Genomic DNA, 11,780 nt, shown 5'->3' on the forward strand with positions numbered 1-11,780 from the left:
AAAAAAAAGCCTTGAAAAAAAAATAGCAGAGCATGGTGGTTCATACCTGTAATCCAAGCTACTACTCCAGAGGCTAAGGCAGAAGAATCACTTGAAGCCAGGAGTGAGTGAACATCCTGGGCAACACTGTGAAACTCCAACTCTGAAAAAATGTTAAAATTAAGCAAGCATGGTGGCTTGTGCCTCTAGACCCAGCTACTCATAAAGTTGAAGCAGGAGGATCACTTGAGCCCAGGAGTTCAATACTGCAGTGAGCTATGATCTTGCCACTTCACTCTACCCTGGGTGACAGAATAAAGCCCAGTCTCTAAAAAAGTAAAAAGTAGGCCAGGCGCGATGGCTCAAGCCTGTAATCCTAGCACTTTGGGAAGCCGAGGTGGGAGGATCACCTGAGATCAGAAATTTGAGACCAGCGTGGCCAACATGGTGAAACCCTGTCCCCCTGTCCCTACTAAAAATATAAAAATTAAGCAGGCACGGTGGCAGGCAACTGTAATCCCAGCTACTTGGGAGGTGGAGGTTGCAGTGGGCCGAGATTGTGCCACTGCACTCTAGCCTAGGGGACAAGTGAGACTGTCTTTAAAAAAAAAAAAAGTTAAAAAGTGGAGTGGGGGAGGGGAGAGAAGCGAAAAAATAGCCATTTGAAGCTACTTATCTAATCCAATTATAATAATATTTCAAAATATTTTAGCTCCTTAATAAAATTCTTCAGTATATGTCAATGAAAACATTTTTAAACCATTCAACATTTTTAACCTTTTTTTTTTTTTTTTTTTTTTTTTTACCTGAAAAAGGTTAAGGGCTCTGACTGCTGCAATATCCAATTTCATGTACTGGCTGAAGTCAAAAGTAGTCAGTTCAAACTGTCCAAAATTGGAATCATCTGATAAGAGTTCTAAAAACTTGATTACCGCAGACAATGATGAAACTGCAACCTAAAATTAAGAATTTAAAATCAAAGATTTCTATACCACTGGATCCAGTTCTAAAGATTTTCAAAAACAAATGCAAAATGAAATAAATTCTGAACCCCATCATCTTCCTTGGTGCTCCTTCCCAGTCCAAACCAAGAAAACCAAAGGTTAAGCTCTTGAGATTTGAAAATGGTTTTTACAAGGTGAAAATTAATGGTGATCGCAGCATTATTTATAATAGCCAAAAAAGAAAATTACCCAAATGTCCATCAAAACTAAAATGGGGACCGGGCGTGGTGGCACATGCTGTAATCCAAGCACTTTGGGAGGATGAGGCGGGCAGATGACTCGAGGCTAGGAGTGTGAGACCAGCTTAGCCAACATAGTGAAACCCCGTCTCTATTAAAAATCAAAAATTAGGCCCTTTCAACCTTGTGAGGTTAGAGTGAGAAAATGGTTATCTATGAGAAAGTAGGCCCTCACTGGACAACAGATCAGCCAGTGCCTTAATTTTGAACTTCCCAGTCTCCAGAACTGTGAAATAAAAATACAAAAATTAGCTGGGCATGGTGGCACATGCCTGTAAACCCCAGATACTCAGGAGATGAGAAAGGAGAATTGTTTGAACCCAGAAGATGAAGGTTGCAGTGGGCTGAGATCACACTATTGCACTCCAGCCTGAGCAACAAGAGCGAAACTCTGTCTCAAAAACAAAAAAGAACTGTGAAAATTAACTGTAATCGCAGGAGTATTTGTAACAGCCAAAAATGAAAATTACCCACATGTCCATCAAAATTAAAATAGGGGTTGGGCAGTGGCTCACGCCTGTAATCACAGCACTCTGGGAGGCCGAGGCAGTGGATCACCTGAGGTCAGGAGTTCGAGACCAGCCTGGCCAAAATAGCAAAACTCCCTCTCTACTGAAAACACAAAAATTAGCCAGGCACGGTGGCATGCAGCTGAACCCAGAGGCAGAGGTTGCAGTGAGCTGAGACTGCGCCACAGCACTCCAGCCTGGACGATAGAGCAAGATTCTGAGACTCCATCTCAAAAAAACAAAAAAAAAAGGTTAAAATGGGGAGAGTAGCAGCGGCAGGGGGAAGGGAAGTAAAATGGATAAACTCTGACATGTTTGTGCTATGAAATATGAACGCAAAAATCCATAACTACACTCAATGATATGGATAAGTCTTACAAATATTGAATGAAAGAAGCTAGGGAGAATATATGATATAATTCCATGTATATAAACTATAAAAACAGGCCGGAGGCGGTGGCTCATGCCTGTAATCTCAGCACTTTGGAAGGCCAAGGTGGGCGGATCACCTGAGGTTCAGGAGTTTGAGACCAGCCTGACCAACATAGAGAAACCCCATCTCTACTAAGAATACAAAAAAGATTAGCCAGGCGTGGTGGCACTTGCCTGTAATCCCAGCTACTTGGGAGGCTAAGGCAGGAGGATCACTTGAACCCGGGAGGCAGAGGTTGTGGTGAGCCAAGATTACACCATTGTACTCCAGCCTGGGCAACAAGAGCGAAGCTCTGTCTCAAAAAAAAAAAAGCTTACTATCATTGATACACAGCTTAGGTTTTGAGACAAATATGACAAATATCCTTCTAAAAAGTCACTATAATTTACATATTATTTATATTATATATTTACATTATATATATTGTAATTCACATTTATAATCCATATACCTGATTCTCCATTTCTGGCAATACAGCACTATTCATCTGTTCTCCCTTTTTGCCTTTCAACAACCGGTTGAGGTCCTGATAAATGTCTTTTGTGGAAAAGTCAGCTTTTTTTCTTTCTGTGATCAGAATCCCTCCTCTTTGAATAATCTATTTTGAAATAAATAGTTTAAACTACTATGAAAAAAGGAATAAGAAAAGCAATAATGAAAATTATAACAGATAAGTATAGTGATAACAGATTAACCTACATTAAATGTTTACACAATGTGCAAGACATTGATAATATGATGTACTGACACACTTTTATATCAATAAACTAAATTTTCATCAAAATATAAAATTACATTAACATAAAGCTTTCAAAAAATAGTCCCAACTGTAACAACTCTTTTTTTGTTTTGAGACAGTCTCACTGCTGCCCAGGATGGAATGCAGTGACACAATCTTGGCTCACTGCTACCTCTGCCTCTCAGGTTCAAGCAATTCTCCTGCCTCGGCCTCCCAAGTAGCTGGGATTACAGGAGCAAGCCACCATGCTTGGCTAGTTTATTTTTCTTCTTTGCATTTTTAGTAGAGACAGGTTTTCACTACATTGGACAGGCTGGTCTCGAATCCCTGACCTCAGGTGATCTGCCCGCCTCAGCTTCCCAAAGTGCCAGGATTACAGGTGTGAGCCACCGCCCCTGGCCACAAATAACAACCCTTAACAGAACTATTACTTGTGGAAAGTTGCTTAGATACAATCTATGCTAAAAATGTCCATCACATGTGTTATCTCCAGCGGTGCTTATGGTACTTGAAGACCACAAAAAGTAAAGAATCCTTGGGAGATACATACCTTAAGAAATATCTAGGCCAGGTGCTGTGGCTCACGCCTGTAATTCCAGCACTTTGGGAGGCTGAGGTGGTGGTGGTGGGAGGGGATCACCTGAGGCCAGGAGTTCAAGACCAGCCTGACCAACATGGTAGAACAGTCTCTACTAAAAATACAAAATTGGCCAGGTGTGGTGGGGCATGCCTGTAATCCCAGCTACTCGGGATGCTGAGGCAAGAGAATCTCTTGAACCCAGGATGTGGAGGTTGCAGTAAGCTGAGATCAAGTCATTATACTCCAGCCTGGGCACCAAGAGTGAAACTCCACCTCAAAGAAAAAAAAAAAGTATCTAGATAATAAACTACATGCCTATAACAAATGACACAATCAAAGCTGAGCATGGTGGCTCATGCCTGTAATCCCAGCACTTTGGGAGGCCGAGGCAGGTGGATCACAAGGTAAGGAGTTAAAGACCAGCCTGGCCAAGATGGTGGAACCTCACCTCTACTAAAAATACAAAAATTAGCTGCATGTGGTGGTGCACACCTGTGGTGGTGCACACCTGTAATCCCAGCTACTCAGGAGGCTGAGGCAGAAGAATTGCTTGAACCTGGGAGGCGGATGTTGCAGTGAGCCGAGATCGCACCACTGCACTCCAGCCTGGGCGACAGAGAGAGACTTTGTCTCAAAAAAAAAAAAAACAAAAAACAAAAATTAAATCACACAATCAGAATTTAGTTAAAATAAATAGCAAAATAACAGGCTAAAGTTCCACTCGAACTATCAAAACATGCTAAAGAACTGCATCTTATTTGATAAAACCATAATTATAATTACAGTGATATTTACTGTAATAATTACTCTTTTGGAACACAAGACAGAAAGGAAAGGGAGGAGAAAAGATCTGAGGTAAAATAAATCTTACACAAGAAACAGCTTGTTTTAATGTCCAATTAAATATACAGTTTCTGTCAACGTAAACATCAAAACATTATTTTAATTAGATACAAAAAATCGTTTTTTATTATTTTTCCTTAAATAAAACAGTATTATGTCAATTAAAGAGCCTTTCCTAGGCCTGGAATCTCCTCTATCACTAGACTCAATCTGCTTACCTGTCTCAGTTTCCCCACGTCTCCAGCAGTCTCTCCTCCAGGTAAAACACATTCCTTTGGTCCAATCTGGATGAGGAGAGCCTCAAGATTGGAGAACTGATCATTATCAGGGAATTCACACAGTCCTAGCTTCCTCTGTATGGAATCCACATACCCAACTCCAACCTGTCTCTGGCCATCAACTGTGGACATTTTAACACCCACAACACCAATGGAAGCTGACATATCATTGTTACCAAAGAGAATGTCTTCAAACTGAGATAGATTGCCAGGAGAAGCCTAAGTAAAAATAAAATTTCAAAAATTTAACAAACTCTTCGATGTACTTTAAAATTTTACTAGCAAAAAGGAAAAATCCAAACTCAATGAACCTTATTAATAAAATGCTTTCTTTTTTATTTTGAGATGAAGTCTTGCTCTGTCACCCAGGCTGGAGTGCAATGGTGCAATCTCGACTCACTGCAACCTCTGCCTCAAGGTTTCAAGCAATTCTCCTGCCTCAGCCTCCCGAGTAGCTGGGAATACAGGCGCACACCACCACGCCCAGCTAATTTTTGTACTTTTAGTAGAGATGGGGGTTTCACCATGTTGGCCAGGCTGGTCTCAAACTCCTGACCTCGTGATCTTCCTGCCTTGGCCTCCCAAAGTGCTGGGATTACAGGTGTGAGCCACCGCACCTGGCCAATAAGTTGTTTTCTTATAAAAAATAACTGGCCGAGTGCGGTGGCTCACGCCTGTAATCCCAGCACTTTGGGAGGCCAAGGCAGGCAAATCATGAGGTCAGGAGATCAAGACGATCCTGGCCAACATGGTGAAACCCTGTCTCTACTAAAAATACAAAAATTAGCCAGGTGTGGTGGCACGCATCTGTAATCCCAGCTACTTGGGAGGCTGAGGCAGGAGAATCACTTGAATCAGTGAGTCAGAGGTTGCAGTGAGCCAAGATGGTGCCACTGTACTCCAGCCTGGCAACAGAGCAAGACTCTGTTTCAAAATAAATAAACAAATAACTGCTTGTGGTTGGCACAGTGGCTCACACCTGTAATCTCAGCACTTTGGGAGGCCAAGGCAGGCAGATCACTTGAGGTCAGAAGTTCAAGATCAGCCTGGCCAACATGGTGAAACCCCATCTCTACTAAAAATACAAATCTGTGGCACTCATTTGTGGCCAGCCTTACCTATTATAAGGATCTTACAAACACTTGTCTCTATTATGACCTTAGTACTGGCCCTGCCCTCCCCTTCCCTGGCCCTCCCCCCTCCTTTTCCCATTCCCTCCCCTTCCCTCAGAAATTATCTATCTAATCTATCCCTCTATAGAGATGGGATCTTCCTACATTGCCCAGGGTGGTCTCAAACTCCTGGACTCAAGCAATCCTCCTGCCTTGGCCTCTGAAAGTTAAACTGTGACCTCAATCTCCTGGGCTCAAGTGATCCTCTCACCTCAGCCTCTTGATTAGCTGGAACTACAGGTGTGTGCCAACAGCCTCAGCTAATTTTTTAAAATTTTTTTATCTTCAATAGAGATGAGGTTTTACTATGTTGGGCAGGCTGGTCTTGAACTCCTGGGCTCAGGCAATCTGCCTGCCTCAGCCTCCCAAAATACTGGGATTACAAGCAAGAGCCACTGTGCCCAGCCAAACTGCAACTTTTTAAAAACCACATGCTAATTGCTACTAAAGTATCTCAAAGCATTCTATTATCACAATTTACTTAAAATACTAAAACACAATTAAATTATTCACATTTTTATTTTTCTACTCTTAAAAAAATAGGTAAATTAAAAAGGAAGATAATTACCTTATATGCCAAATACCAATCATTCTCCTTGGATGCCTTATTTCCAGCTCTGTTCTTATAAACTTCAACTCTATACTGGCGAACCAGAAGAAGATCTTTTACAAAAGATTCAAAATTCATTTTACTAAGCACAACACTCTGCAGATTCTTTGCTCCTTAAAAAAAAAAAAAAAGTACATTACAGATTTGAGATATTACATGTTCAAGCACTGTATTAGTCGGACTTCACACTGCTGATAAAGACATACCAGAGTCTGGGAAGAAAAAGAGGTTTACTGGACTTACAGTTTCATGTAACTGGGGAGGTCTCACAATCATGGCAGAAAGCAAGGAGGATCAAGTCATGTCTTACATGGATTGCAGCAGGCAAAGAAAGAGCTTGTGCAGGTAGACTTCCATTTTTAAAACCATCAGATCTCATGAAACTTATCCACTATCACAACAGCATGGGAAAGATCCATCCCCATGATTCAATTATCTCCCACCAGGTCCCTCCCACAACACATGGGAATTCGAGATGGGATTTGGGTGGGACACAGCCAAACCATATCATTCTGCCCCAACCCCTCCCAAATCTCATGTCTTCACATTTCAAAACCAATCATGTCTTCCCAACAGTCCCCCAAAGTCTTAACTCATTTCAGCATTAACTCAAAATACCACAGTCTAAAGTCTCATCCAAGACAAGGTAAGTCCTTTCCACCTATGAGCCTGTCAAATCAAAAGCAAGTTAGTTACTTCCCAGATACAATAGGGTACAGGCATTGGGTAAATACAGCCATTCCAAATGGGAGAAATTGGCCGAAAAAAAGGGGCTACAAGCCCCAAGCAAGTCCAAAACCCAGCATGGCAGTCAAATCTTAAAGCTCCAAAATGATCTCCTTTGACTCTATGTCTCACGTCCAGGTCACGTGGATGCAAGAGGTGGGCAACCGCAGCCTTGGACAGCACTGCCCCTGCGGCTTTGCAGGGTACAGCACCCCTCCTGGTTGCTTTCATGGGTTGGCGTTAAGTGTCTACAGCTTTTCCAGGCACATAGTGAAAGCTGTCTGTGGATCTACCATTCTGGGGTCTGGAGAATAGTAGCCCTCTTTTCACAGCTCCACTAGGTGGTGCCCCAGTAGGGACTCTGTGTGGGGGCTCTGACCCCCCATTTCCCATCTGCATTGCCCTAGCAGAGGAACTCATGAGCGCCCCACCCCTGCAGCAAACTTCTGCCTGGACATGCAGGCGTTTCCATACATCCTTGAAACATAGGCAGAGGTTCCCAAACCTCAATTATTGATTTCTGTGCACCTGCAGGCTCAACGCCACCCGGAAGCTGTCAAGGCTTCAGGCTTGCACCCTCTGAAGCCATGGCCTGAGCTCTACCTTGGCCCCTTTCAGCCATGGCTGGAGCAGCAGGCCACCAAGCTGCTAGGCTGCACAGCATGGGAACCCTGGGCTGGCCCATGAAACCACTTTTTTCTTCTAGGCCTCTAGGCTTGTGATGAGAGGGGCTGCCATGAAAACCTCTGATATGCCCTGGAGACATTTTTCCCATTGTCTTGGGGATTAACATTGGGATCCTCATTACTTATGCAAATTTCTGCAGCTAGCTTGAATTTCTCCTCAGAAAATGGGATTTTCTTTTCTATCACATTGTCAGGCTGCAAATTTTCCAGACTTTCATGCTGTTTCCCTTTTAAAACTGAATGCCTTTAACAGCACCCAAGTCACCTCTTGAAAGCTTTGCTGCTTAGAAATTTCTCTGGCCAGATACCCAAAAGAATTTCTCTCAAGTTCAAAGTTCCACAAATCTCTAGGGTGGGGCAAAATGCCACCAGTCTTTTTACTAAAACATAACAAGTGTCACCTTTGCTCCAGTTCCCAACAAGTTCCTCATCTCCATCTGAGACCACCTTAGCCTGGATTTCATTGTCCGTATCATTATCAGGATTTTGGTCAAAGGCATTCAACAAGTCTCCAGGAAGTTCCAAACTCTCCCACATTTTCTGGTCTTCTTCTGAGCCCTCTAAACTGTTCCGACCTCTGCCTGTTACCCAGCTCCAAAGTCACTTCCATATTTTCCGGTATCTTTTCAGCTGCGCCCCACTCTACTGGTACCAGTTTACTGTTTTAGTCCATTTTCAAACTGCTAATAAAGACATACCCAGCTGGGCGCGGTGGCTCATGCCTGTAATCCCAGCACTTTGGAAGGCCGAGGCAGGCAGATCACGAGGTCAAGAGATCAAGACTATCCTGGCCAACATGGTGAAACCCCGTCTCTATTAAAAATACAAAAATTAGCTGGGCGTGGTGGCATGCACCTATAGTCCCAGCTACTTGGGAGGCTGAGGCACGAGAATCGCTTGAACCCGGGAGGCAGAGGTTGCAGTGAGTCGAGATTGCGCCACTGCAGTCCAGCCTAGCAACAGAGCAAGACTCTGTCTCAAAAAAAAAAAAAAAGACAGCTGAGACTGGGCAATTTACAAAAGAACAAGGTTTAATGGACTTATGGTTCCACATGGCTGAGGAGGCCTCACAATCAATGAGAAAGGCAAAGACGAATAAGTTACATCTTACATGGATGGCAGCAGGCAAAGAGAGAGGGCTTGTGCAGGGAAATTCCCGTTTTTAAAACCATCAGATCTTGTGAGGCTTATTCACTATCAGGAGAACAGCACAGGAAAGAGCCACCCACATGATTCAATTATGTCCCACCAGGTACCTCCCACAACACGTGGGAATTCAAGATGAGATAAGGGTGGGAACACAGCCAAACCATATCAAGCACCTAACACAATGCTAACCCAAAAACTTCCAGTGTTTTCTCAGTAATTTATTCATTTAATAAATTGTTTACGAAGCACTATTATATGTGCAAGGACTATGGAAGGTAATAGATATAAAATAGTGAATAAGCATAGACCCTCTGCTTATATGGAGTCTACACATAAAAATCAAAAGTCCTAAAGATGATAACTTTTTAATTTTTTTGTAGAGATGGGTCTCGCTGTGTTACACAGGCTGGTCTTCAACTCCTAGCATCAAGTTATCCTCCCACCTCGGCATCCCTAAGTGCTGAGATTACAGGCACGAACCACTGCACTTGGCCTGTCCTTTCTTATAATTTGTTTTAAAGTCTTTTTTTTTTTTTTTTGAGATGGAGTCTCACTCTGTCGCCCAGGCTGGAGTGCAGTGGCAGTATCTCCGGCTCACTGCAAGCTCCGCCTCCCGGGTTCACGCAATTCTCCTGCCTCAGCCTCCCAAGTAGCTAGGGCTATAGGCACCTGCCACCACGCCCGGCTAATTTTTTGTATTTTTAGTAGAGATGAGGTTTCACCGTGCTAGCCAGGATGGTCTCGATCTCCTGACCTCGTGATCTGTCCACCTCAGCCTTCCAAAGTGCTGTGATATTTTTAGTACAGGCAGGGTTTCACCGTGTTAGCCAGGATGGTCTTGATCTCCTGACCTCGTGATCCACCCACCTCGGCCTCCCAAAGTGCTGGGATTACAGGCAAGTGCCACTGCACCTGACCTGTTTTAAAGTCTTATGTAAAATCTATGTAGGTCAGGTGCACATTGGGAGGCCAAGGTGGGAGGATCACTTGAGGTCAGGAGTTTGAGACCAGCCTGGCCAACATGGTGAAACCCCATCTCTACTAAAAATACAAAAAATTAGCTAGGTGTGGTGGCACATGCCCTTAATCCCAGCTACTTGGGTGGCTAAGGCAGGAGAATCGCCTGAACCCAGGAGGTGGAAGTTGCAGTGAGCCAAGATTATGCCACTGAACTCCAGCCTGGGCGACAGAGTAAGACTCGGGCTAAAAAAAAAAAAAAAACTTCAGACTTTTAATTGCCCACAGCATAAAATTCCAACAGCTCAACACAACATGAAAAACCTTTTGTCATCTAACCCCACCCACCTGGGCCAGTTTCCACACCTTCCTTTTCTACACCACCAACGCCAATCACCTCTTTCCAAGCCCTCTCCCTAGCAAACCTATAGTCCGCCAAGACTCAGCGTGGACTTTGGCGTCTCATACAACGCCTCTTCCGACGTCTCCAGTTTTTGGCGATCTTGCCTCGGCGTCTCTTGCAACCTCACACCCATAACCCCCCAACTTGAATTGTAATATTTTCTGCCTTGCTCTCCAATAGTGATCTCTATGACAGTAGAGGTATTTCTTTTCCATCTAGTGTCCATAACCCTGCCTAACACATTTCTGTCTAACGAATGAAACCTTTTGCATCAGGAGCATTGCATTTGCACCAGTCCTCTAGTCAGGACTAGAACCCACAACTCTACTCCCCCTAGGATGCTCTTTTCATTAGCATAACTACATAGCTGCAAAAAAGCGCAAAGAAAACAGGGAGAAAAGAGGTCAACTAGGCCTATCCAGAACATTTGGCCCACATAGGGTGAGACGTTTGTAGCTTTCCAGGGAGAGAGAATGCTGGATAGATGGGGTCGGGTGACGGAGAGCACTGAATGCTGAGCTAAAGCAGATAGCGTCCATGACTAGCCCAAGGTCACACGTTAATAAGCAGAGGGGCAGCGACTTAATCCCAAGCAGCCCAGCTCCAGAGTCCGTTGGTCCTGACCACTTCATCATACTGCCCCTCAAGGGCGCTCCATTACCAGCCCCTTAGCTGGACCGGCGGTATAAATGGGAGCGTCGTGGGAGCAGAATTACGTGGATGGCATGAAAGGGTCTCCTAAACCCCCTCTATTTTAAATCTCACTCGTGGCTGCTGTTTGTAATAAGAGATTCTGGCCGTGTTTCTAATGAGCGCTACATGTAGGGCCACGGCGAGGAATGCAACTGCTGGAAAATGAACTAGAACAATGCATTAAAACGCCTGGCACGACGTAAACACTCCGTGATCACAAGTTCAGATCCGGGACGGCTGGAGAGGCACGGGTTTCAGGGCTGAGGGGGGCGTCCCTCCGGAGCCAAGCAGAACCTGGGGACGGCGGAATTCCCACCAGCACAACGTTCCGCTCCCGTGCCTCCGCGCTGGAGAGGCTGCTCACCACCCACTTTCTGAGGCGAGAATGGAGTCGCGCCACAGGGCCCCGGGTCCCCCTACAGCACGCGCCGTCCTCGCCCTCACCTGCCGGCCCCATATACTTGATCACCCCCTGGGTCTTGAACACCTCCCGGGCGGCCAGCAGCGCGTCCTCGCCGTGAGCCGTATAGAAGTCGCCCCGGTCGAAAAGGCGCACCGTGGTGGTCGGTTTCTCCGGCATGCTCTGAAAGAAACGCACGAAGCCGACCTCGGCCGCGCTCTCCAGCTGCAGCGTCTCCTTAGGTTGCACCGCCATGTCGGAACCTCCTAACCTCCTGGCAGAAGGAACTGCGCGACCCCACACCCACTATGCTGTTTCCCGCCTCCCCTCCCACGTCCCCCGAGCGGCGTCCGGCCACGGCGGCCACATCCAATCAGCTT

The 11,780-nt window shown here is 45.0% G+C and overlaps 1 protein-coding gene across 1 annotated transcript in view; it reads right to left on the reverse strand.

Annotated features, from left to right (window-relative positions):
* The window catches only part of MSH2 (mutS homolog 2), a 76,068-nt gene extending 64,288 nt beyond the window's left edge, over positions 1-11,780 (reverse strand). Inside the window, exons 1-5 of the mRNA XM_010364293.2 lie at positions 11,445-11,780; positions 6,345-6,499; positions 4,545-4,823; positions 2,616-2,762; positions 786-935 (exon numbers count right to left, since the gene is read on the reverse strand). Of these exons, the coding sequence (XP_010362595.1) occupies positions 786-935; positions 2,616-2,762; positions 4,545-4,823; positions 6,345-6,499; positions 11,445-11,655 (942 nt within the window). The 5' untranslated portion in view covers positions 11,656-11,780. The remainder of the gene's footprint in view (positions 1-785; positions 936-2,615; positions 2,763-4,544; positions 4,824-6,344; positions 6,500-11,444) is intronic.

The sequence above is a fragment of the Rhinopithecus roxellana genome, chromosome 17 (assembly GCF_007565055.1).
Source record: "Rhinopithecus roxellana isolate Shanxi Qingling chromosome 17, ASM756505v1, whole genome shotgun sequence".
Lineage (NCBI taxonomy): Eukaryota > Metazoa > Chordata > Mammalia > Primates > Cercopithecidae > Rhinopithecus > Rhinopithecus roxellana.